General features: G+C 49.7%; 5 protein-coding genes and 1 long non-coding RNA gene across 8 annotated transcripts in view; 5 read left to right on the top strand and 1 right to left on the bottom strand.

Annotated features, from left to right (window-relative positions):
• Positions 1-5,721, bottom strand: LOC107314558 (cytosolic 5'-nucleotidase 1A-like). Its single transcript, XM_015863898.3, has 7 exons — positions 5,591-5,721; positions 4,004-4,062; positions 3,242-3,409; positions 2,940-3,069; positions 2,648-2,770; positions 1,483-1,661; positions 1-1,249 (listed from the first exon to the last, which is right to left on the bottom strand). Exons 2-7 carry the CDS (start codon positions 4,046-4,048, stop codon positions 947-949), a joined length of 948 nt encoding a protein of 315 aa, XP_015719384.2. The 5' UTR covers positions 4,049-4,062; positions 5,591-5,721; the 3' UTR covers positions 1-946.
• Positions 5,722-6,742: 1,021 nt separating this feature from the next.
• SYT8 (synaptotagmin 8) lies at positions 6,743-11,671 on the top strand. Of its 2 annotated transcripts, none has more exons than XM_085548384.1 (9): positions 6,743-6,956; positions 8,112-8,243; positions 8,503-8,660; positions 8,972-9,067; positions 9,268-9,435; positions 9,580-9,747; positions 9,879-9,996; positions 10,109-10,242; positions 10,328-11,671. In XM_085548384.1, exons 2-9 carry the CDS (start codon positions 8,129-8,131, stop codon positions 10,559-10,561), a joined length of 1,191 nt encoding a protein of 396 aa, XP_085404510.1. In that variant the 5' UTR covers positions 6,743-6,956; positions 8,112-8,128; the 3' UTR covers positions 10,562-11,671. The 2 variants fall into 2 exon arrangements, with proteins under 2 accessions (XP_085404510.1, XP_015719380.2); XM_015863894.3 differs by having other exon boundaries at positions 6,770-6,956; positions 8,105-8,243.
• A 1,803-nt stretch (positions 11,672-13,474) lies between these two features.
• On the top strand, positions 13,475-19,954 carry LOC146760684 (uncharacterized). Its single transcript, XM_085548385.1, has 5 exons — positions 13,475-13,675; positions 14,970-15,065; positions 15,861-15,950; positions 16,612-16,781; positions 16,975-19,954. The coding sequence occupies exons 2-5, from the start codon at positions 14,981-14,983 to the stop codon at positions 17,770-17,772; spliced, it is 1,143 nt and encodes a 380-aa protein (XP_085404511.1). The 5' UTR covers positions 13,475-13,675; positions 14,970-14,980; the 3' UTR covers positions 17,773-19,954.
• A 344-nt stretch (positions 19,955-20,298) lies between these two features.
• LOC146760683 (uncharacterized) lies at positions 20,299-21,985 on the top strand. The gene is made up of 2 exons (XR_014946427.1): positions 20,299-20,358; positions 21,951-21,985. It is a non-coding gene; the product is annotated as an uncharacterized LOC146760683 (long non-coding RNA).
• Positions 21,986-22,620: 635 nt separating this feature from the next.
• TNNI2 (troponin I2, fast skeletal type) lies at positions 22,621-24,664 on the top strand. Its single transcript, XM_015863895.2, has 5 exons — positions 22,621-22,799; positions 23,108-23,236; positions 23,648-23,737; positions 23,855-24,031; positions 24,358-24,664. The coding sequence occupies exons 2-5, from the start codon at positions 23,114-23,116 to the stop codon at positions 24,454-24,456; spliced, it is 489 nt and encodes a 162-aa protein (XP_015719381.2). The 5' UTR covers positions 22,621-22,799; positions 23,108-23,113; the 3' UTR covers positions 24,457-24,664.
• Positions 24,665-26,157: 1,493 nt separating this feature from the next.
• LSP1 (lymphocyte specific protein 1) overlaps positions 26,158-27,052 on the top strand; it is a 39,158-nt gene continuing 38,263 nt past the window's right edge. The window contains exon 1 of one of the 2 annotated variants that reach the window (XM_085550041.1): positions 26,158-26,315. In XM_085550041.1, the coding sequence (XP_085406167.1) occupies positions 26,236-26,315 (80 nt within the window). In that variant the 5' untranslated portion in view covers positions 26,158-26,235. The remainder of the gene's footprint in view (positions 26,316-27,052) is intronic. The other variant, XM_015863846.3, reaches the window with a different exon arrangement.

The following is a 27,052-nucleotide window of genomic DNA, read 5'->3' as shown; positions in this document are numbered from 1 at the left end:
TGTTATTTACATCTTTACTGGGGGGAAAAAGCATCAGTGAGAGTGACAAATCCTTTGAAAACAGCAGCAAATATATATATATATATATATAATTTCTTGGTAGTCTGCCCTAAAATCTGTATTTCAGTTTATTTATTTATTTGTTTTGTTTTCCCTTTTGAAGAAATGGGTGGGAAGTTAACACAGTGCAGAGAACTTCCAGTTTCAAGATAGAGCGGGGGCCAAATGGTTGTTTTTTGGTGATGGTTTTTGGGACCCACCATGTTCCCCCATAGCATGGGAGACAGCAAGGCAGTGCAGTAGCCTCTAGTGGCAGTTCCTAACATCCAGCCCTAGGGAAAAAAGGGGAAACTTTCACTGCAGGGGGAAGCTTTGGGGGTTGCTTTCAGACTGGAAACATTAGAAGCATAGTCAAAACTGACAAAGAAAAGACATCCCTACTCAGGGTAGCCGGGGTAGGGCTCTCAGGACCCATCTACCCTAAAAAGCCACACCTAGAACCCCCACCAATGCCCTCCACCCACATCCCTATTTAAGCTCAGGCTTTGACCCTTGCTGTTTGGAGGTGTGGAGTATTTGCCTGTAGTACTACTCTATATCTAGTTGCTGCTGCAGGCGATTGTCTCCAATGCCCTCTCCTGGAGGGACCTGTATTGCAACCTTGTCCCTGGTCTTGATACTGCTGCTCCAGGGGCTGTGTGGGTCTCCTAGGAGGGTGTTTGTTCTTCCTGCAGTGGTTGTATCCCTTGGCTTTTGAGGCCTGGAGGATGTTGTGTCAGGAGCAGGACTCAGCATCCGGTCTTCCCTTATAGCTAGTGTTCCTGTGCAATACTCTCATCCCCTGGAGTTCTTGTTGCAGGTTCCTTCCCCTTCCACCAGCTTTGCTTTCAGCTGGCTCCTCCTATCTACTGGAGAGGAGGAAGGAAGGCTGCAGGTTTTTAGTTCATCAGCAGCACGAGGGGACCCATGCAGAGGGCACACCCACATCTTGAGCCCCCTGGATGTTATGAAGGCCATCATCAAAGAAAATATGGGGCTGGATTTGAGCAAGAATGGGACCCTTGGGAGCCCCATCCATGAAAAAGGCTTCATCGATGGCCAGACCCCATTCCCGGAGTGTCTTGATGGCTCGGATGCCCATGTCCCGGCCACTGCGAGCTGTCACCAGGTAGGTCCGAATGGGGGATTCCTCCTGGCTGAATTTCTTGCGTATCTTCCCCAGGTGCATGGCAAAGGCTTTCATGGGACCCTGCAAACATACCAAGACACCTGAGAGTGCATAGGAAACATGGAAACATCTGCTCAGCCTGTTCAATCTGCTTTTTCCACATATTAGTGGGACTCCAAATCAGGCACCCTAGGGACTGAGGACTGGTAAATGCAAAGGAAACTCATAATAATACGTGGTTTGTTTGGTTTTTTTTTTGCTGCCTGTGGCGAAGCCCTAACAGAGGACATGCTTACTGTGGTCACCTTGCTCACCTCTCCTATAGGCACAGCCTCCATTGCCCGCTCATACTGCATGGCTCCCTCCAGGCCCTGCTCCCTGAAGATCTGGTCCGTCTCATCAGAGAAAAGCACAGCGTCTCCATCAAAGGCCACACGCAGTGGGGTGCTGGTGGCCTGCACCTCCTGCTGGAAGATGAGTGCTGCTGAGACCCCTGTGAGATGAAGCAAGATGGGTTTGTGGAGGACATGAGAGATGCCACGTCCTTAGGCATCTTGCACATGGACAGGTCTTCTCTGTGGTCATATCTAACACCACAGATGTCTTAGGAGAAGACACTGGTGTGGTTGGGCTCTCATCAAGGATACTTTCCATGAGGGCCACCCTGGCCTTTCAAAGGCTGAATTATTTAGGGAGCACAAAAGAGCTGCTGATTTGACTGGATAGATGCTGAGGGCTGCTGGGATAACTGCTGGGGTGTTAATGCATGAGAAGCCCTTCTCCTGGTGTTAAGTCTCTCTGCCAAGCCTGGTGCTAATGCCCAGATTTAGCACTCTGTGCTGTGAGTAATAGGGACTGGCACCTCCAGTTGATTGGGGTAATTGGCTTAATTACAGGTCTCTTCCTACAAGCTGCTCCTGCCTGCTCTCAACCGTGGGCTGAGGCCCCAGATGAGACACTTGTTAGAACAATGATGATCATCATGAGGCTTCAAGATTCATAGCTAAGGGAAGTCTGGGCTCTGGTTGGCTTGCTCCTGACCTGAAGGACCCTGGCCAGCCTATGTGTTCATACCAAATCAAATTAATGAGGAGATTAACCCCATTAGAGCTGTCAGGAACTACAGATACTCAGATCCAGGTCAAGCATGTGCTTACTTCTTTCTGTACGTACCTAAAAAGGAAACTGCTATGGCATCCTCACAAAACCCTGGAAGTCATTGAAAGGTTTAAACACCAGGCATGGAATGACCAGCCCATGGCAGATCTGCAGTCAGAAGGCTTCTGACAAGCCCTGGTGTTTGTAGGCTACAGATGGAAACTGAAAAAAATGGAACAACTAAAGACTATGTTGGTGACCAAGATGCCATTTGTCCCCGCTCCCACATAACAGGATGAACTCTGGCATTGCTTCTTGGTTCAGGGCCACTTGGAAACAGTGTGGTGGATTTGGGGAGGTGGGATGAAGAGAAAGACGAACCTCTTCGGAGGGCATTGCAGACATCTGTCCTGTCAGCTGACAGGAACAGCTTCACCCCATGGGACTTCAGGTACTGTGTGGAGTCCTCATCACTGACAAAGCAGAACTTGGAAATCTCCAGGCCTTGGGACAGAGAACATGAACAAAGTCTGTTATGAGGCTGTGTCCTCCTTGCAGCATCCCTTCATCTCTCTAGGTCTCTGCATGTTTTCCCTGGCTCTGTATTTCCCATAGATGCAGTGCTGGGGAGAGGACACTGAGGGGGCAGACCCCCAGGGATGGGCACCCTTACCATAGTGCTTGACACTGTTGATGATGCGCATGCCACTCTCTGGGCTGTTGTTGGAGAGCACCAGGATGTCAAAGAGGCCCTTCTCCGTTGGATTACTCTCTAGGATCTTCTTATTCACATACTGTGCTGCCTGTGGGAACAGACCATTTTATAATGCACACCACTGATGGCTTTGCAGGGTTGTTTGGAAATCATGTGGTCGTCAGATGGGGTGGGTGGGTGGGAGCCAGGAGGGGTGGGACCTGGGGGCAGGAAGGCTGTTTTCAGCCTGTACTGTGAGTGATGTGTGCCCTGAAGCTCACCTGGATGAAGGCAAAGGCTGTGCCTGGAGGCAGGGGCTTGTCCTGGTTGGCTTGTTGGTGCCTCACATATTCCTCTTTTCCTTTCTCCAGGTAGAGCTGGTGCTCCTCCTCCAAGTTGAAGATAGCTCTGGTGGTCACTGCAATGACCAGTGCCTCACTTGGATCTTTCTGCAAGGTGAGATCAAATAAGGTTTGGGGGATCTCAATGGAAGAGCCTTGGGATGGAATGGTCTGACATGGTGGGGCTGGGTGTTGGAAGCATCACTCATGTCCATTGTTCCTGGCTCTGATGCCAGAGAGACTTTGGTGAAGAGGTACAAAGCCTGATCTTCATCTGCAGGTCACTGAGGTTGGAACAGGCAGTTGTGAAATGCCAACCTGTCTGGTAAGTGCAATGTGCTCTAAGGACAGCTCATGTGGAAGAGGATTGCTTCATAATTTGTGCATCTGCGGCACAGCACAGCTGTAGTCACTGTAGTTATCTGCTCGTACTGAGCTGGGCATTGCTGGCATTCCCTGCATGTCCTGGTGCTTTGATTCTTATTTTATCTCCACTCTGGAGAGACTGATGAAAGCTGTCTTTGTACTACTGTTTTCTCTTTGGCCGCTCCAAAATTAAACATGTGTAAATGTGTCACTTGTGCAACCCAAGGCATAAAAAAATTCGGCCACCAAAGTTTCAGGTTGTGTCATCTCCTGCAGTGGCATTTCAAAATGTGCTTTGGAAATTAGGCATCTGCATTTGTAATGAGCGACTCTTACCTGTTTCACGTCAGTATTGATGACTGTGCTTTCAGGCTCTGCCATCTTCCAATTTCAGCCTCAAATGAGAGAAAATGTAGAATTGAACTGATGCATGTAATAAAAGACCTGAAAGATCCTGCAGGTAGGATTCTAGCTTGCTTCTTTACTGTGATTCCTGGTAGTTTTTGTCTGAAAGATGATTTTCTATCTACATATAAACAAGATTGCTATGCTGAGGATTGCTTGCAGATGTTAAAGACACAAGTTGATGTGTGTGGTGAGCAAGAGCTCGCCAATCCCGCACACGCAGGATGCCTTACACCACAGATATCTGTGAGGGCTGGCTTTACCCTTGTCTGGCAGACTGCAGTCCTGGGATGCTGTGTGCTGCTATTTCTGAACACCAGGTCCTGTGGCTTCTGTAACCATTTCATCATATGCTTCATTTCTCTGCACTGATTGGTGCTATAACTGGACTTGAGGGATTCAGCGTGTGGATTGGGAATGGCTCCCATTCCCACAGCTCCTACAGATATGCCATGGGGTTTCTCTGAGGCGTAGAGGAGGCAATAATGGCTCTGCGCATATGTGCTGCAGTTGGCAAGGGAGTTAAAACCTCATGTCCCATTTAATGCACTGCTTGATCAATGGAGTGAGAGGCTGTGTGTGCCTAGACCAGAAGGAAAGTGCACAGTGTAGACTTCCCCCTCCTTGTTGTCCTGCTGTGCTTGCTGCTGGAGGACTTCAGACTTCCTCTGCCTCACCTCAGTTTTTCAGGCTTTTTATTAAGACTGACATGCCCACTTCATTGAGCCGCTACTGCATGGCTGGAATTCACCTTCTGGCTGCATTTCTGCCCTTGGTCTGCTCATGCAGCTGAGCTGAGCAACCACTGTTAGACCCTGCAAGAGCTGACACCTCCCATCCACCGATCCCTTTGGAGGTATGCAGGAAAGAAAATATATTAAGGGACATATATACATATCTATATTATATATCACAGGTTTTATATATCACAGATTCTCTATGTAGCGTATATAGGTGCATGATCTGCCAGAGGAGCTTGATATTTCTCTGTGTTGCAAAGCATCACCCTGCTTCCTCCACCCATATCCTGTGTGGGGAAGGCTCTCCTCCCACATAGTTGTGGGGTAACAGACTCCAGCCCATATCTCAGAAGGTACAAATGTCCCCTGGAGAGATTCTATCCAAGCGGGAGCTCTTAGCACAAACTGTGTTTTTGGGGCTCCTCTTCCCTTTTCTTAAAGTGAAAGTGAAACGAGAGGTGGAGCAAAGCTGCTCTTTGCCGGGGGAGAGAAAGCCTATTAATTTTTACTCCTTCCCTTGAAATCAGGAAGACCAAGCCTGATTTCTCATTCCTCTTCATCTGCCTACAGTATTGTTTACATACAGCTTTTATACAGATACATGTATTGCTACACATGCACACAGCACTGTGTGTGTGTATATATATATATATACACACAGAAAAGCATCAGCGGTGGATGCTTGCAGCTCCCTGCAGTGTAGCAAAGAGCAAATGTGGCGTGCCTCCAGCTGGGAAAGAAGCAGATGAGGTTTGCTAGAACAAAGGTCCAAACTCACCACCAGTGCTGTCTCCTCGTCTAATGCAGCATCCACTCCTCTGCCCCACTTCACCCAGGTGCTGTTGCTTATATCTCTCTGGAGCCAGCAGGAAGCAGGCAGCTGCGTGCTAGGCACAGCCCTTCCCCTGGCGTGATGGGATTTGTAGTCAGCACTGTGGGCTGGCTGCATGCCTGGCTGCATTTCTACATTGGCCTCCTGGCCAGCTTTTATTCTATTTGTGCTCGCTACCCACAAGCACTGCAATTAGGTTTATTTCTGTAGGTACATCTCTAATTTCCTAGCCCTAGCTTGCATAGCTGTCCTGTTTTTAACCTAAAAGCACAGAAGTCCCTATTCAGGAGGCTCTGGGGTGTGCACGGGGCCTGCTACATTTGTAATTTTGATATGCCATTTTTAGACCCCTTTCCAGAAAGCTGGGGTTATTGCCACATGTTATTAAACCACCTCTCAGAGCATGGGCTGCAACAAGGGTCTTGCTGCCATGCGATACTGCTTTACTAAATGCTTCGCTTCTGCAAGACAGCACCACTGAAGTTCTCAGCATACACATGCAAACCCTCTTTCCCTGAGTGCTTTTATGGGACATGTTCCTTTTATCTCAGATTTCTCCTGTGTATTTCTTCTGTGCACCCTCCAGCTCTTCCTAGTACAGAGCAGAAAGTGTCATAGAATGGCTTAGGTTGGAAGGGACCCTACAGCCCACCTGACCCGCTGCCCCCCACCAGCTCAGTCTGCCTAGGGCCCCATCCAGCCTGGCCTTGAGCCCCTCCAGGGATGGGACATCCACAGTTTCTCTGGACAGCCTGTGCCAGTGCCTCACTGCCCTCTGAGTGCTGAATTTTTGGTGTCTAAATATCCCCACACCACCTCTTTCTTCTCCATGCAGCAGGACCACAAGGGAAGAAGCATGTAAGAATAAATGTGAGGTGGGGATGCTGATGAAATCACCCCTGACTATGCATTTACCCCTTGTGCTAAGTGCACAGAGCCATGTGCTGTGCATATCCTAGCACTGCTACTGGGATATCTTGGAGAATCAAATTGTTCCAGGGCAGTTTTCTGCAGCCAGGAGCACTGCTTTTCTTTTTCCTGCTCAGGCTGGGAGTTCCCTGCTGACTTTTCACTTGCGTGAGCACCGCTTGGGTCAGCAGAAAGGTGGGGCCCACTGGTTCCTGGGTTGGCAAAGCAGACTTTCCAGTTTGGGCTGCAGTGTGCATGGGAAAGCCAATGTCTCTTTTGTGCCCATAGCTCTATTCCTGGCAGGGGATTTCTTTTGTCCCCAGCATGTTCGTACCATGTACTTTGGCTGGATCAGGAGACCACACAGAGAGAAAAGGAGACTGAGGCTGGAAACGAGACGGTGGTAAGTCTGGTTTTGGGTTTAGGGGAGAAGGACGGGGCTCCCTGAGACCTTTTGCAGAAGCCAGGATGCTCAGTGTTCCCAAACCATGTCTTCATTGCCCCAAAACATTGTCTTGGGCTACACCTCAGGGCTAGGATGAGCTTTTCCTTTTAACAGGGGCTGATGGAGGATAGCCCTTTTATGGTATGGTGGGAAGAACACGATGAAACATCTGAATCTGTGCTGTGTGGGCACCTGTTTGCCTCTGCTCCTATGTCTACCCGCTGTCACAACCTGAAGCTGTGGACTGGAGCCTCCTAAATAGCACAAGTCCATTACCAGGCTGCTGATTTTTGTGTTCAGGGACAGGAGGAACTAGCCATAAAATCTCAGTGGGAAGACTGTGAGCTGAGATTCATCCCTGATGGCACTGATGTCCCATATAGATGGCTCTGGGCAAGTCATACACACCGCGTCCTGCTGCCCCAATGGAGATAACGAGCAACCCTTGCAGCTACAGACAACAAAGCCTCCTTGTTAAAAAATTAAAGATTATCCCTGTGTGAGGAGACCTATGGTGCTGGTGTGGCCAAGGTAAACACTTGCATACCTGCTGGCCCTCGTCACAGCACTGGGAGGAGTGCCTGGGTTGTGGTTTGATAGAGGCTGGCCTCCAGAAGCCTACCAGGGGTGTTTTCTGGTCCCTTTGGAGATTCCTAGTATGAGATATCCTCTGGCTGGCTTCAGCATCCAATTGAACAAACTGAAGTCTTTGCCTGGTCCTTGCCATGTGCCCAAGTTAGGCTGGTTCAGTTTGTGAGCTGGGTTGGTGGCACTGCTGCCACCTGGCATGTAGGCACAGCCTGGCTGTGGTGATGGAGTTAAGCCTGAGCCTGCAAGAGGGGAAGGAGAGGCTGTATGACATCAGGAATTGGCTGCTTAGAGGAGGTGGGGATTAAATTAAAAGACTGCTTGAGCAGAGCCCGCCTTGCCTGCAGGAACTGCTCTGCTCTGTTTCACACTTCATTTCCTAAGCAGCCGAGCCCTAAATGCTTACGCTGGGCTTTATCTTAACATTTTAATTGTGTTTACTCTCGTTAGAACTCTGTGCTGCTTGCAGCATGTGAACTTCTGAATATGAAATCCCCACCCTGTTCATTTTGTTTGAGTCCTCAGGTCACTTGCACTCTGCTATGGCCAAGGAACAGTGGAACAGCCAGACTATAGCCTCCCCACCCCCTGCTAACCCAGTGGTTACCACCACAGCTCCGCCGGGCTTCCTTGATGGCATTGTCAGCCACATCCCATGTGAGTACAGCTGGGTTTGCCTCTTTGTCCTTGGGAGGTGTTCAAGAAATAGGTAGATGTGGCACTGAGGGGCATGGCTCAGTGAGCATGACAGAGTTGGGCTGCAGTTGGATTTGATGATCCTTGTGATCTTCTCCAGGATTTTAAGCTCAAGCCCCAAGACACAACTCTGTAATGCTGAAACATGAGGAGGGGTTTGAAAATGCACTTTGTGTGGTTTTGTTTGTTTTTAACTCTTCTGTCTACTTCATTGCACCAGTACCCAGATGGGCGCTCATTGCTGTGGCAGTGGCAGTGGCTGTTCTCTTCCTCCTCTTCCTCATCTGCATCATCAGGTGCTGCTGTGGCAAGAAGAAGCCCGAGAAGAAGGAGAAAGTTGGCTTGCTCGCCTTCAGTGGCTCCACCACAGCCAGCCTTGTGAGTCCTGCTTTCTCCTGTTCCCTGCTGCTCTCCTAGCAGGGAGATTTGCTCCATAATGCCCATGTCCCCACCACATGCCCAGAGTGATGGGACTGCTTGTGGATGTACAATTGGGCTGGGATTTGTGGGGGAGGCTCTTTTAAATGTGATTTTAGGGAAAACTGGCCCATACGATGCATCATGCCAGGATGGAGAGCGAGGATGTGAACTTAGTCACCATCTGGGAGTCTCATCCATGCAACATAGTATGGGGAAACACACAAGGCTCTGGAACCTTGTCCTGAGGGTTGTGTTGCTCTTTGCCACAGGTGCAGCCTGAGATGGAAGACCTGGAGCAGGGCCCAGATGAGACAGGGCGAGGAAGGCTTCAGTATTCTCTGGAGTACAATTTCCGTGCACAGGAGGTGAGGCTGCTGCAAGGCTGTGTTCTGGCAGAGTCCTTTGGTGCCCAGCAGGACCCAGTCATCCATACCTGGTGCACCTCTGCACTCAGCTGGTATACTGACATGGTGGGATGACATCTTCCTTGCTGCTGCACTTGCTTTCTTGTCACCTGTCACTATCCTCTGAACAGTGACCTCACTCACATGTTGTTCCTTTTAAGCTGAAAGTTGGTGTGAAGCAGGCAGCTGATCTGAAGGCCATGGACAATGGGGGCACATCTGATCCCTATGTTATTGTCTACCTGACATCTGATATGAGAAAGAAGTATGAGACCAAGGTTTATCGCAAGACCCTGAACCCCGTCTTCAATGAGACCTTCACTTTCCAGGTAGGAAGCAACAGCTGCTGATGATTTCCTTGAAGATTCCTTTGCTACCAGGATGGGAAAGCAACAGAAAGACCTGCTGTTGTGTCTGTCCCACCATTGCATGTGGCAGGGAGTAAGGTCGGGTTGCTGGGTTTTCATTTGCAGGTGCCCCAGGCAGAGGTGTCTGAGGCCACGCTGGTGATGCAGATCTATGACTTCAACCGCTTTGCCAAGCACGACATCATTGGTGAGGTCCGCCTGCCCCTGGCCAGTGTCAACCTGCAGCACATCATTGAGCAGTGGAGTGACTTAGTGGTGGCCAGCAAAGTGGAGGTTGGTCCTCGCAGGTGGGACACACCATGAGGAGAGCAATGGTGCTGCTTCTCTTTCTACCACCCTGCAGTGAGAGAAAGCAGTGGGTATCCTTGAGAGCCCCCCAGCTCATTGGCCCCTCTCTCTATCAGCAAGAGCGTCTGGGTGAGATCTGCTTCTCACTGCGCTATGTCCCCAGCACCGGCAAGCTGACAGTGCTCATCCTTGAGGCCAAGAAGCTGAAGCGGATGGACTCCCGTGGGCTATCAGGTAGGCAGGGTCTGCTCACACTCACATCGCTCTACCTAGTGCTAATGATAGCACTAAGAACTGTAAAACCTCAAGGACTCTTGGTGTGGAGGCATGTCCTTTCTCTCCTCAGATCCTTTTGTTAAGGTGCATCTCATCCTGAACAAGAAGAAGTGGAAGAAGAAGAAGACGAGTGTGAAGAAAAATACCTTGAGTCCTTATTTCAATGAGGCATTTGTCTTTGAGGTGCCTTTCAATCAGATTCAGGTGGGTTTCCCTTCAGTGCCCAAGGCTGAGCAGGCCCCTGCTCTGATGAAGGTCCAATTGACAGCTTTTCCTGTGTCCCCACCAGAATGTGGATGTGGTCATCTCCGTCTGGGACTATGACAAAGTGACCAAGAATGAGCCCATTGGCAAACTCTTCCTGGGCTGCCGGGCCACGGGTAACCAGCTGAGACACTGGTCTGATATGCTGTCCAACCCACGGCGTCCCCTCGCCCAGTGGCACAACCTGCAGCCCCCTGATGTGGTGGACAAGGCCCTGGGGTTGAAGTCCCACCTCAAGCTGCCTATGACCACCAGATAGTGAGAGACAACTCTGGCACCCCCTGCTCACTCACATCCGGGCAGGATGGAGGTTTTCAGAGGTGTCTGGATGCAGCTCTGCACCAAGGTGATGCTGGAGGGGGTGATGTGGATGCAGAACTAGCTTGTCTCAGCCACTCGCAGGCTGGGGTTGAATACAGAGAGCTCTAAGCTTATGGAAAAACATTGAGTCATTTGATATTTTTTGAATAGAAGTTGATTACTATAGAATCATATGTTGGAAAAGGTATTCAAGATCACTTCAGTCCAACCATCAGCTTGACCTAACAGGTCCCACCACCAAACCATGTCTCTTAGTCCATATATCTCTTAAGTATCTCCAGTTATGGGAACTCCACCGCTTCCCTGGGCAGCCCATCCCAGTGCTTGACCCACCCCCTTAGGAAACCAGCCTGTGAATGCTATGCTGACTTGCAGCCCTCTTGTCAGTTCTGTGTGAGTTTCATGTAGTCTGGGGGCTGCTTGCACCCTCACATCCTGCTTTGTGGTGCCTTAAGGTGGGAGGTAAGTAAAAATCCCTCCTGTTTGGAGGTGGATCCTCTGAGTTGTCTGCAGCCTCAGGAGCCTCCCAGCTCCCTGAATTAGTATTTCAATGAGCTGACAAAGAAGGGGATTGCTCTTAAGAGAATTTTAATTCAGCTGAGAAGACTTAAGCCAGATTGGCACAGACACTGCCTGACCCCACTCTGTTCCTAGCAAAGGAATTGCTCTTACTCCGAAATACACGTGGAAAAGCCTTCTTTCTCCTGGCCTTTTGCTAAAAAATCCCCACAGCCATAGCACAAAGATTTGGGCTTGTTTCACTCAAACTACAAAATGGAAGTAAATTGCACCAGGCAGTCTGTAGGAAGCTGCATGTTCTGGAGTGGGGAGAGCCCAAGCATTAATGAAGAGCCATTAATATTGGAAAGCAGTTAATCTGCAATTATCCCAAGACCCATGGAGCGACTATCAGAGAGTTAAACAAATACGGTGAGGCTGAGGAAGATTATGAAAGCTCTTGATAGAGATTAATGACCCAAGCTTAACTATAAAAAGCTACTGTGCCCGTTTCTTAATAAATGTTCCCTTGGCTTTGCCTTTGCTGTGATGTGGGGAGAAATTACAGAGTTGTTTGGAGATAGCTATAACAAGTGGAGTGTGGTTCCTGCTGGGAGAACAGCGTGAGCTGGGTGCCCTTAATGAAACAGAGGAGGAAATCAGTCACCTGAGAAATACTTGCAGAAGGATGCTGAGTCAGTTAAAGCCTCAGCCTTAAGTCAAGCTAGAGGGGGTGATGCAGAAGGGAAAGCTGCTGTGTGAGAATTATGGAGGCAACTGGGGACTCAATGAGTAAGTGCTCACCAGGGCAGGCGTACTAGTGCCCCAGGTGAGCCTCACTGAGGCATAAATCCGTGTGCTGATCTGCTCCCTCAAGAGGGAAGGGTGAGGGGATTGTAACTTGTCTAACTCTTGAGCTGAGTTCACATGGGAGCCTATTCATAGGAAGGGGGATGGCTCCATCTTGTGCTAAGTCTGGTGGGCAGAAAGGCTGGGCTCTTCTTGCCTCTCCATCAGCATGTCCCTATAGCCTTAGCAAGGCTGGTTGATTGTCCCTTTGTTGCTATTATGTCTCTTGCCCAAATGACATTCCTTGTGCACTTGGAGGACTGAGCATGGAAATGCACTTCTGGAGGAAGAGGAAGATGCTGCTGTGGAAGATAAAAAAAAGAAAGCTATGTTAGTTGAAGATGAAATCTCAGTGAGTGCCTGTGCTGGATTTCAGTGTCTGCATCTAGAGGGCAGGGCAGGTACATGTTGAATGATCTGTGTCTCCATGTCCTCAGTGGTCCCAGTTAGAGCTCTGCTTCTTTATGCGGGTATCCTCCCCCTAGAAACAGGTTTGTGCAGGAGAAAAACACCTGTTGCTGTGGTGCATTCCTGGGTCTCCTCCTTGCAGACCATGTTCACCATGTAGTCCAGTAAGAACGCCCTGATGTGGCACAAAACTCTGCAATTTGGGCTGGTTTCTGGCAGAGGATAAAAGGACCCACCAGATTGCCCAGAAACGGAGCAACATGCAGCAAGAGGAGTCTGCAGAATACTGTTGACCAGCAAGAAGCAACAAGCCATGGGCTTGTCTGGCTGCAAAGCCCAAAGCCACAAACCCTAATGGCAAGAGCAATGCAGTTGGTATGAAGGGGAAGAGGGAAATCATCCTGAGGGTGGTCAGACCTTGGGTGGAATGTGAGATCTTCATGCCTGAGGAAGTTTTTGCCATGTGTCTCCAAGCAGTACCTTGCTGTGGATCCAGCCCTGCCTGGGACTGGGGCAGGTGACATTAAGGAGACTCTCTCAAGGAGAATTATTCCCTAATTTGGTGATTTTATGACTATTTGTCCGTGTACTTCAAGAAATTAGCCAGGAAATCAGTATCAGGCAAATGCTGAACATTACACATGCTTGTCACCATTTGTCTACTGTGAGACAAAAATGATTATGGGCTGTCATCGTTCAGCTGTCCTCCAGCTCAGATTTTTTGGCTAGTCTCACAGTTTTGAGCACTGGAGACTATCTAAGCTTCTCTCACAAGGAAACGAGCGTGTGTGTGTTTTATAATGATGCCAGTTAATGAATATTTATCTCACCACTGTGTTGTGAAACTTCAACACGTGACATGTTTCTTTTTTAAAACTCAGCTCCAGGACTTGGAGGATCTTATTGGATCTTATGCCAATTGCAGCTTTTTCTTTTAAGGAACATTTTTAATGTAGTTGCAGAGGGAGAGAATGGGGAGCAAAATACTGAGAGCAGGATGCCTTCTGGCTTGAAACCCGGAGGCAAAGCACAATTTGCTTTTGTTTGCCTGGAAAAGCAGCGAGGGCCCGTGGGATGGGTGGGCGGCGTGCAAGGCAGGAGTTGGGAAGCCAGTGCCCCCACGCTGGATGGGAGGTGGAGGACTGACTCCCCCGTGCTTCTCTGGGCGGTGCTTAGCACCAAACTACATCTCCCAGGCTGCCCTGCTGCTGCTCCCCAGAGTTGGGGGGAGGAGGGGGTCTGCTTGGGGGGACGAGGGTCCTGGCCTTGCAGTGCTGGCTGCGTGCCCCTGCCTACGGTAAAACACCCGCCTAGGGGGGATGCTTTGGGGCAGGTCCTGAGGGATGGGGGGGGGGGAGAGGGGAGGTGGCTGCCCTGGGGAGGGGGAGAGGGAAGAGCTTGGGGTCACGGAGGGAGCGTGGGAGTCTTTGTGCTGCAATTGTGGGTGAGTGGGGAGGGGAGTGCTGCGGGTGCGGCGGTTGGTTTATCACAGATCCAAGGAGCCCCTTTCCGTCCCCCCTATTTCTTGATCCCCTTCTCTTTTTCCCATCCCTTGCCCCTTCCCCCATCGCCGTCCCTTCCGGGTGTGTCCACAACCGGGATGCTGTGCTCTCGGCGCCATGCGTGACTCGCAGTTTGTACTTCAAGGGAAGTGGGAATGAGAAGAAAGGGATTCATGGATCTGTGAATCCGTAAGGATTTTGAGCTCAGACTCTAAGGGACACATAGGCTGACCCCTGTGTGTGTTTTCTCTGAGGATCAAGGGAGTTCAAAGACTGAGTGCTAGGACATCCAATATTTATGGGTAAATAAAACTAACTTCTTTGCAGGTGCACTGATCTGGATTTTGTTAGCTGTCACCTTCTAGCCTAGGTACAGAAATACTGTTCAGTTGCAGATAGCAAACATTTTTTTTTTTTTTTAAATCTTATTTAAAAATAAAAATTCTACCCTTTGCTGCTTCTTCTACCCCCATTCTTACCCTTCTTCTTATCTCTTGCCCCATCCATTGCAGCCTGGCTGCTGCTATTCCTGCCCTAGCAGGGCTTATGTGGAGGGCTGTAAGAAAGTAGGGAACAGACTCTTTAGCAGGGTCTGTTGTAATAGGACAAGGGGAAATGGTTTCAAATGAAAAGAGGGAAGATTTAGAATGGATATAAGGAAGAAGTTTTTTACAGTGAGGATGGTGAGGCACTGGTGTGGGTTGCCAAGAGAGGTGGTAGGTGCCCCATCACTGATGACATTCAAGGTCAGGCAGGATGGGGCTCTGAGTATTTGATCTAGTGCAGGTGTCCCTGTTCATTGCAGGGGAGTTGAACCTCTCTATAAGGTCTACAAGGGTCCTTTCCAGCTCAAACAGTTCCATGATTCGATTTTGCTTCTGGATCGGTCTCATGACATGGAGGTGTCTTCAGGACCCCTTCACTTTGGGATCACTTCTGTATCTTCAGGCAGGAGAAAATCTCCTTCCCCAAACAACCCAGTACTGATAATGGATGCAAATAGGTCACTCCTGCTTATAAAAAGCTCCTTTGGTCCCAACCTTGTAGTCCAACGGTATAACCTAAACCTCTGATTTTTCCATATCTCAGGCCTCAGCAGGATGGAGCCATCAGAGAAGCAGCATGAGGATGCAGTTGCTTTCGTGCAGGGCAAAAAGCGCCCTCCAAAGAAGAATGGTGTCACAGGTGGGTGAGTGCCTGCATGCCAGCAAGGGAGGATTTCTTATCCAGCCACACTGGCTTCGCACGAGATGGGTGCTCACTGGAGTTCGGCTTGAACAGATCTGATACTTTGAAGTTAATTGGGAATAAAAGTTCAACTGTTTTGAAATGAGGCCTCAACCTGTAAAAAACAAAACAGAAACAAACAAAGAAAAGCCCAGACCCATATTTTATTTGAAATCTCATGAATGGTGTCTGGAAAGAAGGCGGGTTTCCAAACAAGTGTGAAGCTTAGCCAGGGCTCCATCATCCTGCCCATAAATGTGGACATTGCAGACATCCCTGTCTGAGCTAACTGGGTGGTGGCAACAAGCATGGGCACCTCAAGACACGAACCCTTCATCATTTGTTTAGAATGAGGAAAACTGCTTTGAACTCCATTCCCACTGCCTGAGGCGAGTATGGACTTTACTGGCCCAGATGGAGACCCAGTCAATTTCTGAGTTCACCTGGACTGGGGAGCAGTTTTCTCATCACTTGTTTAAAATTCAGAGCACATGAGTCAAGATTTTGGCAGCCCCGTTAAAATACTTGGCCTTGATTTTACAAAAAGCCAGTGGGGAACTTTACCCTGGATGTGACAGAGGACATGCTTGCATTTGCAAAGTCCACAAGAAAATTCCTGAAGGTCTCTGCTGTGTTGCTATGATTGCATTCATGCCAAAGCACTGCTGACTTTGGGCAGTGTTCTTGAGAGGTGTTCACTGGGGCTGCGTGGTGGGTTGTTCTCCAGTCTGTGATCATCCCTTCCATTCCCAGGCTGGATACTGAGGAACCTCCGGAAGACCTTCCAGAAGCCGACCTCCCTACAGCTCACTTCTCCCATGGCTCTTTCTCAGCGTTGCACAGGTAGATGAGGCCGTTGAGGGTCTCCATAGCTGCCAGAGTTCTATACAGTGAGATTTCTTGAGTTCTGCTTTTTCTGTTCTTTGTTTTCTGAGACTTATGGTCACTTTTATCTTCTTTATTTTTTTTTCCACCCTAACACAGAATTCTCACTGCTGCTTTGTTTTGGCACAGACAGCCTAAAAGACATTTTGAGATTGGAGACGCGTTGAAACCATGCTCATTTAAGCTCACGACTGTCTCAGTTTGTTCTCCAGACGTGTTCTGGCTCCTGTTCTGGTCTTCAGCAATGTTTGAAGTTGCCCAGATCCAGGGAGGACTGTGATCAGGTGTCAGGTCACTGAAGTAATTCTATCCCAGGGGAATGCTGTGGACAGATCACCTCCCAGACACATCAGCTGCTTGGGACACCACTTCAGTGCTGGGCAGAGGTGTTAGCTGTTGGCTCTTCCAAGGGCAGGGACTCAGGCACATTCTGTATTATGTATCTGTGATGGAAGTTGGAGAAGTCCTTGTGAGAATTGAGATCTGAGCTTAGGACTTCTCACTAAATAAGCAGCATCTCATTACTGGAGACTGAGGTTCAGGAAGCAGATGTTCCCGTTGCTCATGAAAGCACTTGAGTACTTGTGTATACCTATACTGACTTGTATTATTCCTACAGCCTCTTGTCCAAACCTGATAATAAATAGAAATGAAGCCCGTGAAGAGAAGCATGTGCCTGTTGCCCTTCAGCGTGGTGTGACTCACTGTTCTGTATTGCCAGCATCAGCAGAAGATGGCTGCTCCAACAACACAGCACTCCCAGGCTGGTGGAGCAGTCTGCAGGTCCAGGTGAACACTTAAAGTATATTTGTGCTTCCATCCATAGGAATGGGCTGGGTGTTTGGGATGATGATGTGCAAGGCCTTTGGAGTCTCTAGTATCTACTGATGCATTGGAGTCTAAATGCCAGCTCATGTCTTCTTGCCCCTGCAGCTGGAGAAATGAGTTTCTGCTCTCTCACCCATCCTTTCCTGTTTTGCAGATGGCATCCCGTTCCTGTGCTCTCAGACCTAGTCTCACATTTGCATCTCCTCTGCCTTGTTCAGCAGACTCCCCTTCCAAGGCCAAGTTCACCAGCCACTTCTCCCTCTTCTCACCACCATCACAGATCTCTGAGCCTGATTACAGCCCTCTGCCTTGTGCTGCCTCCAAGAAATCTAGCAGAGGGAGCTGGAAGAGCTCTCATTGTGAAGAGCTCCCTGGTTCCAAATTAGAAGAATCTGCACATTTCCCCTTCACAGTACCCATAATTGCTCAGATAACTGACTACATCTACCTGGGGAACCTCAATGCAGCCTACAGTGGCCGGGCGCTCTGCACAAATGGCATCGACAACATCATTGACATGAGCAGCCTGCCAAGTGACCACAGCCTGAGCATCATCCCCTGCACCTGTGGGAGGGGAGGATTCAGGCACAACTGGTCACGCCTCAGGGTCGATACCCAGGCTTTCCTGCATGGAAATCGCCATGAAATAAGGCAGCCATGCTTCCTTGTCATCAACGAGTGCATTGAAGCCTTGATGGAGAAAGGGAAGCGTGTTCTCATTCACTGCAGGGATGGTTACTCCTTAGGCCCTACCTGTGTCATCCAATACCTGATGGTCAAGCAAAGCATGAGACTGCTAGCAGCCTATGAACTTGTGAGGGCACGGTACCCACTGAAAATCCAAGAGTGCCATCAAGACCTACTTGTGGGTCTGGAGATGTCCCTGCAACCTGGTGGCGTCAACACAGCATGCCTGAAGCATTCCCTGTCAAGGAAGATGGCATGGAGCTAAACAGGCATAGTGGCTGAAGAAGAAAAGCCAAAAGGAAAATGGCCTTAACTGCATCTCATGGGCAGATTAGATGACTGCCTGTGTGTGGTATGTAGGACAGTGATGACAAGATGCAAAGGTGATGGCCTTTCTTTGCAGCAGTTCCTAGAGGCTGGTACTGGCAGAAGGAAAGCATGGAGAGCTCTTAGGGACACACTAGAGGGAGAGGAAATAAGACTCATTTAAGCAGAAGCTGAAGGTTCTCAGTCCCAATGTAAGGAAATCTGTGCTCCAGGCTGAAGAAGACTTTTCTTGGGAACTTTTGTTCCTAAGGGTGCAAGTACATATCATCTCCGTGTCAGGGGGTTGGAACTGCAAGATCTTTTACGGTCCCTCCTAACCCAAGCCATTTTGTGATTCTACGTGCCTCAGTCTGATATTCTTTTTGGGAAAGAGGAACCAGCCACTGGATTTCTCAGTTGTTCTGCCTGTGCTTTTACTATGAGCACAGTTGCTGTTGGGCTGCTGGGTTTGTGTTGGGTTTTTTTTTGTTGTTTTTTTTTGCCAACAGTATCTTCCATGGAAATTAGATGTAGACATCTGTGGTGTCATGTTGGACTAGTCACTGCATAGTCCCTGTCTGCTTGGTGCTAGCAGGGTGCTGAGGAGAAGAACATTGGTGAAAAGGTAGGGAGATGGCTATGAGAGGCAGCTTGCGTGGATCCATCAGCCCAGTGCTTCCATCATGTGGTGGTTCCCTAGCGGAACATGGTCCAGAAGTGTCACACTTGAATGTCTCTACAACACAGTGCAAAACCTCCTGTGAGCTTGAACCTTTGCTTCTGATCAGCTTTTCAGGCTGGTGGAAGCACTCTGAGATTGGTGGCCCATGTCACTGGTGCACTGCTGTAGCATGAGGGGAGGGGAGCAAGGGATGGAGGCTACTCGTCTACTCCATGGGAAAGGTTCCCAAACTTGAACAATGTGTCTGCTCCTGGTTTCCGCGGAATGTTCATGTTTCATGTTCAGAGAGCTAAGACAGCCGACTGCTGACAGCCTTCCTTGAAGGACTTGCCTGAAGCTTGTGCTCTCCTTGGACTTTTCTGCAAGGAACTCGTTCATTTGTCACTCAAACACTTGCATTACTTCACTTGGAAACCTCTGCTTTTGTTAATGTTAACTATTGCTTTGTGGGTTTTTCTTCTTCTTCTTCTTTTTTTTTTTTTTTTTTTCCCTCTTCTCACTGGGTTTCTTCCTCATTCTGGATCTGGGGCCCCTTTCTTTTTTTTTTTGGAGGACTGCTGCCCTGTGGTTTAACCTCTTTGCAAGGCAGCTCCAGGGAAATTTCTTTGCAGACAGAGAGATTCAGCCTTTTGCTCACCCTATTACCACATCTCACCCTCTAAGACTCCTGTATCTTACAAACAAATCTGTTAACCAACAATTGGTTCATGGGACTTTTCTTTGTGTTCCTTCAACCCACTCTCTGCACTGACCTGAAGCAATGAAGTGAAAGAAAAGCTGCTATCTAGAGGACTTGGTGGGACAGTGGTGCATGTAGTTCTGTAGAGAGCTGGAGAAAATGACTGGAGAATCTTTGGAAAGGCTAATAAAGAGCTGAGTTGAACTTTAGAGTCAAATATGGCCCATGTGGTACTGGAGGAAAAGTGAAGTGGCTGAACTTCTCAGAGGGTGAATGCTGCTCCTGGCTGCGGATGGTGGCTGCTGTCTGTTTCTGGATGTACTTACCCATGCAAGACACCAGTCCCATCTCAAGCTCTTAGTCTTCCTTTACAGTATCTGCAGTGCTGTGTGCATGATGCTATAGGAAGTCTGCAGCGGCTTGTTTGCTGTTATCTGTGACTTCCAAGAGAAAAATTTGTTGCAGCTACATCTGAATCAGCTTAAAACCCTTTGGATAGCAGGGGAGGGAGTGCCTGGGCTGTGGGAGGAAGACAAGAGCTGTTTGGGCTCTTGTCTCCATGGGATCCCCTACATACACATGCTACATCTGCTGTGGATAGGGCTGGTGAATATTTCCAGTGTCATTTCCATCTGCCTCTTGTTTGTGCTGTGGGTATGTGGTTCTGGGGTGCACTGCAGCAGCTTTGGGGTTGCCTCACATACCCAGCAGTGGCTCCATAGCTTTGAGTAGTTTTGCTTTTTTTCTTAATAAAAACTTAACATCTGGTGTTAAAATATTTCACATGGGGACGACCAGCAAATATTTTCCTGTATGTTAACTGAGGTTAAAAGAAGATGCCAGCTCTGAATGACTTGCTCAGGAATGCCTCTCCTACGTGCTGCCAGTGGCTGAATGTTGGTGGGATGATGCATATGCTGCAGGCTCCTTCCAGCCAGTGTTCCCCAAGGGCAGAGCTGCTCCTCTCCTGTGGAGCTGCCTGGCCTGCCCCAGCCAAGGGAGGTGCATGGGGGCTCTTGCACACCATTGGTCTGAGAAGGTCTCCATGCCCTTAAAGAGAAGGTGGATTTTCTGCTGAGCCACCCGAGAAGCCCTTTTATACCTCCTTCCCCAGCCAGCTGCTTGCGGCTTGCCAGTCAGTTCTGGCCAGCCAGCGGGGCTCTCTGTTCCTTCTCCGGACTCGGGTGAGCCCTTATGCATGTCTCTTACTGACCAGCTTGTTCTTACCGGGGTGGCAGGGAGGCACATTTGCTCACCTGAATGTTGGGGAGGTAAATGCTGGGTGAGGTAATCTGCTTGGAGCAATGCGGGTGCTGATAAATCCACCTCTGTCCTGTGCTGGTCAGAGGGTCTGTGCATTGGGAGCTCTGTCTCTCCCAGCTGCCTTCTTTCCCTTTAGTTTCATCCTCACTTGGTTTTGCGCTCTGCCTTAGTCTCCCTAACTCCTCCCTAGTAGGAAAAAGCATCCCCTGCTGTGGCAACTTGCAGTTCTCCCCATCTGCACCCCTCTCTCTGCCTGCTGTGTGTAGCTGCTTCCTCCCCAAATTGCCCCTCAGCACCTGAGTATCCGTAACTCAAGGGCTGGAGTCCCTGTTACTGACTATACCCTGCTATGGGACTTTTCTGGCATTGCTTCCCCACGCCCTTTGCGCTTTCAGTGGATATGGGAATGCCAGCAAAAATAGCTCCTGCTCCTCATCCACCTGTGGTGGCTTTTGCCTCGCGTCGCCCCAACCTCCCTGAGTCACGGGGCCTGGCTGCGTCTGAGGAGACAGCTGCAGCTCCTTGTGCAGCTCCCCAGCCATTTTTAGAAGCACTTTCCCCCCCCACCCCCTTGCTCTTCCCAGCAATGTGTTGTGCCTGCACATTTTCCAGGATAAGGTTTCCTCAGGGAGCTTGGCCCTGCAGCCTTTACCTCCTCCTCAGGAAACAACCCTGTTAACATTTTGCCTCCTAGGTCTGCAGATCGCTGTCTATTAGGGGGTTCACTTCTCTGTAAGGGAATGGCTTCATTTGGGCTTGACCAGTGCTCCTGCTGTACCCACTGATGGGTATGAGCAGGAAACACTGCTCTAATAAGTAAAGCTGGATTTACAGGGAAGAACTGGCACTGAAAGGTACCTTTCCCTGAGAAATCTCTCCATGCCTTTGCCAACTCAGCAATAGCTTTCAGCACCATGCTTCATTATCTGTGCTGAGGTTTCTCCCCTGCCCCATGCAATGTACACACATTCTGGCAATCCTTGTCACCTATGGTCACTGCCTGGCTCTGTTCCTTATGCCAGAAGACTCCCCAGTCTTTGAGATGATTCTTGTCCATGACTGTGTCAGTGCAGTTTTCCCCCTTTGGAAGGCAACAAGATTGAAGCCTAGAGTATTTGTGTTGAGTTTGCTACAGGCCTATACTATGAGGACTGTGTGAAAGCACTACAGAGGTGAAGTAGCTTTTTTCTTCCTTCTTACTTCATCATGTAAAGTGGTATATCGTCCAGTCAAGGAAAAGACAAGCCTATAGGCAGTACTGTCACAATCTCTCTTTTTCCAGCCATGCACCACTTGTCCCGGTGCACATGTGGCTGTGAGCTGGCACATGTTTGCCTTTCATCCACAGAATGCAGCCCAGTTTCCTCTGTGATGGAAATTTGAAGAAGTTGGGAAATATGAGCAAAGCCGTTGTTCCTCTTTTTGGTGTCTAGGGGAATCATGCTTTGTTCTTAAACCCAAGAAAGCCAGTGCTACCATGAATAATTGTGAATTGTTTTGGTTCTTGTTGCAGGTTCGTAACCATCTAAAGCAAGATGTCTGAGTAAGTTCCTATTTTCTGTTTCCAGTATGTCGCTGGTGTTCAAACTTTTGTTCAGCTGCCAGCTTTTACATACATACTATTCTGCTTGTTTTCAATGAGGATGCTAACTGCTTTTTTCTCCTCTTTCTCTTCCTTCCCTTCCTTGCCCATCCGCTCTCCCTGCACAGTGAAGAGGTAAGTGTGTCCTGCTGGGCTTTTCCCTTTAGCAGAGCTCATAGCATCGATCCTCGCTTTGTAGGAAAAGCAGTTATGGCGTGGTGGGAGGAAGGAATGTCCCATGGTCTGGCTTTCCTGATACCTTCTCGAGAAGAAGAGAAGAACGAGCAAAATCCCTTTTGAAGGGTCTGCTGGCAGTTGGATGCTTTCCCCCTTTCCTGCTTCCCTAGCCGGCCACGAGGTGGTGCTGAGAAGCGCTGCCCGAACAACTCCAGGACCACATCTCAATTGCCAGCAGCGGGGATGCAAAAAATCCCACCTATGGTGCTGATGCTCAATGGGTGCATTGGGTGCCCTCTAGCCCGGTGACGCAGGGAAGGCTAGGAAAGCAACCTGAGACAAAGTAGCACTTTTCAGAAGGAGAACAAGCCACGGGCTTGGAGTCCTCGAGGAATCTGAGCAAGATTCCTCTGGTTAATGGTGCATGATATGTCTAAGCTAGACAAAGATGAAGCTGGTTTGGGGACCAAATGTGTGACAAGCTGTGGGATTGTGTGGTGAAGAGGAAAAGATGAAGGAATCCATCATAACTTACCTTGTTCTCATTTTTCCCACCTGCAGAAAAAGAGGAGGGCAGCCACCGCCCGGCGGCAGCACCTGAAGGTACGTGGCACTGCTGGGGCTGGGCGAGGTGTGTCCTGATCATCCCATCTCCCACCCAGCAGTTGTCACTCACCTGCCTGGGAAAGGCCATGATGCACAGTGTGGAGTTCCCTATACCCTTCTCTGCACCTTACCAGGTCACACAGTAAGACTGGTGCAGGGGGAGGCTGGGGTCAGCATCATCCTGAGCTTCCCAGAAGTCCCCATGAGTCCCCTTTGCTCAGAGACGCTGGTATTTTGGACATTGAGAGCTCCCATCTTCTCCTTTGCCCCGAACCCATGTTGATCTCCCTTCTGTTGCTTTCCAGAGTGCTATGCTCCAGCTTGCTGTCACTGAAATAGAAAAAGAAGCAGCTGCTAAAGAAGTGGAAAAGCAAAACTACCTGGCAGAGCATTGCCCTCCTCTGTCCCTCCCAGGATCCATGCAGGAACTTCAGGTAAGAGCTGCTTTAGCCCTTTCAGAAAGTATTGGGCTCCACTACTCAGCCTGCTGCATTTAGATTGTCCTTCCCATCTTGACCATTTCCTGTCCCTGGGGGCCTCTCTTCACCATGGAGGCAGAGACAGGGACTGGCACCTCTGGGCTGTGTTGGGTGGTGACTGGCAGTACAAGGATATGAGGGCAGCATTCGTGTGAAGGTGGGTGCACAAAGACCAGAAGCTGGGTTGCAAAATACCTTTCATAGTCTGCAGTTGTTTGGTATTGAGTGGTGGTCTGATACTTCTTCAGCCTTTGGGATTAAGAGATGTAGAGGGGTCTTTCAGAGATAGAGGAGAAGGAAGTGGTCAGGAGAGAGGAATTTCCTGGCGTGCTCTATTATTCAACATCCATCTACTTTTCCTCCCAGGAACTGTGCAAAAAGCTTCACGCCAAGATAGATTCAGTGGATGAGGAAAGGTATGACACAGAGGTGAAGCTACAGAAGACTAACAAGGAGGTGAGCATGCACTGGAGCATCTGGCTCATCCTTTGTTCCTCTCCATGCTGCTTGTGCATGGTCTCTCTCATGAAACTCACGCCCTGCTCTTTCTGCCCGCTTCTCTCTTGCCCACAGCTGGAGGACCTGAGCCAGAAGCTGTTTGACCTGAGGGGCAAGTTCAAGAGGCCACCCCTGCGCAGGGTGCGTATGTCCGCTGATGCCATGCTGCGTGCCCTGCTAGGCTCCAAGCACAAAGTCAACATGGACCTCCGGGCCAACCTGAAGCAAGTCAAGAAGGAGGACACAGAGAAGGTACCACTTTCACACCCATTAAGGCATAAGCTTCCAACTTTTGGGGATGACATCTCCCTGCAGGCAGACCATGAGCTTATCTCAGTAATGTCCTTCCTGCCTCATGTTTCCTCCTCCAACTCTCATGTAGTTGTAAACACGGAGTCCAGCCCTGAAAAACATACAGCAGGGGTGAAACTGGGAGTCCCTAGCTAAGTTTTCCAGGGGAGGTGAAGTGTTGAGCATTTGAAGTAAGGTTCCCATAGGTGGATGGGTAAAAGGGCACTGTTTGGGTGGGTCAGTACCCCATGGGTTCACCTCGTCATGCACACTTATCCCTTCTGCAGGAGAAGGACCTCCGTGATGTGGGTGACTGGAGGAAGAACATTGAGGAGAAATCCGGCATGGAGGGCAGGAAGAAGATGTTTGAGGCTGGCGAGTCCTAAGCACTGGTCTCTCCACTCTTGCCATTTCCGCCCTCTTCCATCCCCTCCTGAGCATGGCCACAGCTGTGAGCATGGCCACCTCCCTGCCCTGAACCTCAACACGTCCTCACCATGCATTGAACCCACTGACTGGGTGCTGTTTCTCTGGTTTTGTGAAGAGCTGCAGTCTGAAAGCAGCAGTGTAAATAAAGCTTTCATGGGAGAGGGGGATGTGGCCTGCTGTGGTGGGGCTGAGGGTGCTTAGGGCTGTGGGAACACACTAACGATACCCATCTCCATTGGCAGGCTGCTTGCGGGGTGGGGGGGGTTTCTTGCCTTCCTCTCTCTTGGCTTCCATCCTGTCATGGGGTGGAAAGGCCTCTCTTTTAAGCTGGAGATCCATTATCTGACTCATAGCCTGTGTCTCCCATCACAGGAGCTACTGCACTTCAGGAGCTACCAGGGTGAACAGAGTGGGGGGATGGAGTTTGGGGGATGGTGAGGAACCATCTGCCAGAGGAAGGAAATGGGTGAGGTCATGCCACAGTGCTGTCGGCTGCTCTACCTCCTCCTGCTTCTGCTTCTTTTTTGGGCAGGAGTCTGTGGGTCAGGAGGTGGCTCCGGTTGGTCATTGCATCAGGGTTTGTGCCCATCATGCTGTTCTGTGTCTCATCCCCACGTCCTTCACCTGGCCCAGAGCAGGGAGCACCTTTCTGCCTTCTCTCTCTGGACTGAGACCTGCTGCAAAGGTCACAGTCTGAGCAGACAGAAGCTGTCCCCATCCAAACCTCTTCCCTGGGCACCTTTCCCAGGCCAACATGCTCTGTACCCTATCTTGAGGCACACAGCATCTCATGCAGCTCAGCTCTGGAGCTGGGAATAGACAGACTGCGTCTGTCAGGAGCTGAAGGGGTCTTACAGGGCGTTACTTCTTCTGTCTATGCATGGAGTGTTTGGGCTGTGCTTCCCTGTAGATAAAGGTGAGTTCAAGCCCTGGGAGATTCCACTGGGCCTCCACGTGTGGTGGCAATGGTACCTGGCCCAAAGGGCAGCAGAAAATGAGGAGAAGGACTACTAAAATAATCTAGTGCATCTAACAACCCATCCCTACCATGTCACTAAACCAGGTCACTCAATGCAACACATACCCTTTTCTTGAATACCTCCAGTGACACTGATTCCACCCCCTCCCTGGGCAGCCAGTTCCAATGCCTCAAGCAGGAAGGGAATGTTCTAGAACAAGACATGATGGATGAAAGGTACAAGCTTTCAGCCTGGGCACGGCGGGACACAGCCTAAACTGGCAGTGCACAGCAGCCATCTCCAGAACAGCAGGATGTGTGAGGGGCAGCATATGCTGAGCACCCGAAGTGGAGTGGGTTGTTATTTTCAGAGGTGTGTGACCAAGACTACCTTCATAGTTGTCGTGATGGTGCCCAATTCATTGTAGGGTGCTGAAGTATTCCCCCAGATTGGCCATGCCTGCACCATAAGTGGCTCTGGGGAGTGATGGGCTGCTCTTACTGCTGTGGTAGGGGGATGACCATGCCCCCTGCTGTCCCTCCATCTTAGCTTAACACTTCCCACTTTTGAGGCTGCTGACAGGCAGAACCTTAAAGTAATCCAAATGGTTGTTAAAAAAATAATAATTTGCATTCCCCCTGCTCCTCTCCCATCCCCCCTCCGAGCCCTCAGCCCACAAAGTTTCCGGCACAGCTCACTTCTGCTGAGCGCAGGAAGAGCAAAGCAGCGGCGGCAGCACCATCTTGCATCATCCCTCCTTGCTAGTCAGGAGGAGATATGTCGGACCCTGAGGAATGCCAGGAGGGTGCAGTAGGCACAGATCAAGTGGGAGATGAATCCTACCAGGAGAGCGAGAGGTGAGGCTGGGGAGCCCGATGTCTACGAATCTGGGAGGATGGGGAGATGGATTCGTTGGTAGGGAAGGAAGACTGTGGGGTTGAAATGAAGGGGATCCATGGGACATAAAGGTGACCAGATGCTTTTGGAGAGACCTTCCAGATAGGGAGAGGCTTGGGCTTCTCCTAGGTCCTGTCTCCATGGAACTTCAAGGCCAATGGCTTGTGGATTGAATGAAAAACCTGGCCTACAGCATATGCAAGGTCAGCAAGAGGTCTGGCTGTGAGACCTAGACCTGCCTTAGCGCTTTGCTGTTGAAAGCCCAGATTAAGATGAGGTGGGGTCACACCCTGCTGTTCTCACTGTGTGTACAATTTGGTGGGATGGAAATTGAAAGTGGGAGGGTTGCCCAAACCCCTCTTGCTTTTACTACTGTCTGTGCTACGGGTCGGGTGACCTTCGCTGGACATGTCCTTGGAGACATTCAAGGTCAGGCTGAACACGGTGCTGAGCAACCTGATGTAGCTGTAGGCATCTGTGTTCATTGCACGGGAGTTGAACCAGATGTCCTTTAAGGGTCCTTTCCAACTTGAATGATTCTATGACTTGTGACACTGGATGAAGCTGCGGGATGGGTCTGAGACATGATACTGCTCTGAGGGTCTGATTTCTTTTTGTGTCGACTGTTCACATAAGCTGAATTAACTGGGACATTTTTCAGGCTTTCTGCTGCCTTTTGTCAGTTTACGCATCTCTC

This window comes from Coturnix japonica, chromosome 5, assembly GCF_054131305.1.
Source record: "Coturnix japonica strain WE chromosome 5, WE-NBRP24, whole genome shotgun sequence".
In the NCBI taxonomy this organism is placed as follows: Eukaryota; Metazoa; Chordata; class Aves; order Galliformes; family Phasianidae; genus Coturnix; species Coturnix japonica.
Note: the sequence above shows the minus strand (reverse complement) of the source record. Positions and strands in the feature narration are given on the sequence as shown.

Excerpts from the sequence above, each read along its gene's own strand:
- LOC146760684 (XM_085548385.1), top strand. The coding sequence starts at position 14,981 with ATGGAGCCATCAGAGAAGCAGCATGAGGATGCAGTTGCTTTCGTGCAG. Across the intron at positions 15,066-15,860 it reads AAAGAAGAATGGTGTCACAG|GCTGGATACTGAGGAACCTC; the intron begins GTGGGTGAGTGC and ends TTCCATTCCCAG. Across the intron at positions 16,782-16,974 it reads GGAGCAGTCTGCAGGTCCAG|ATGGCATCCCGTTCCTGTGC; the intron begins GTGAACACTTAA and ends CCTGTTTTGCAG.
- LOC107314558 (XM_015863898.3), bottom strand. The coding sequence starts at position 4,048 with ATGGCAGAGCCTGAAAGCACAGTCATCAATACTGACGTGAAACAG. Across the intron at positions 3,070-3,241 it reads CAGCCTTTGCCTTCATCCAG|GCAGCACAGTATGTGAATAA; the intron begins GTGAGCTTCAGG and ends CTGTTCCCACAG. Across the intron at positions 1,662-2,647 it reads CTGCAATGCCCTCCGAAGAG|GGGTCTCAGCAGCACTCATC; the intron begins GTTCGTCTTTCT and ends TTCATCTCACAG.
- TNNI2 (XM_015863895.2), top strand. The coding sequence starts at position 23,114 with ATGCTCCAGCTTGCTGTCACTGAAATAGAAAAAGAAGCAGCTGCTAAA. Across the intron at positions 23,738-23,854 it reads TACAGAAGACTAACAAGGAG|CTGGAGGACCTGAGCCAGAA; the intron begins GTGAGCATGCAC and ends TCTTGCCCACAG. Across the intron at positions 24,032-24,357 it reads AGAAGGAGGACACAGAGAAG|GAGAAGGACCTCCGTGATGT; the intron begins GTACCACTTTCA and ends TCCCTTCTGCAG.
- SYT8 (XM_085548384.1), top strand. The coding sequence starts at position 8,129 with ATGGCCAAGGAACAGTGGAACAGCCAGACTATAGCCTCCCCACCCCCT. Across the intron at positions 9,436-9,579 it reads ATGAGACCTTCACTTTCCAG|GTGCCCCAGGCAGAGGTGTC; the intron begins GTAGGAAGCAAC and ends TTTCATTTGCAG. Across the intron at positions 9,748-9,878 it reads TGGTGGCCAGCAAAGTGGAG|CAAGAGCGTCTGGGTGAGAT; the intron begins GTTGGTCCTCGC and ends TCTCTCTATCAG.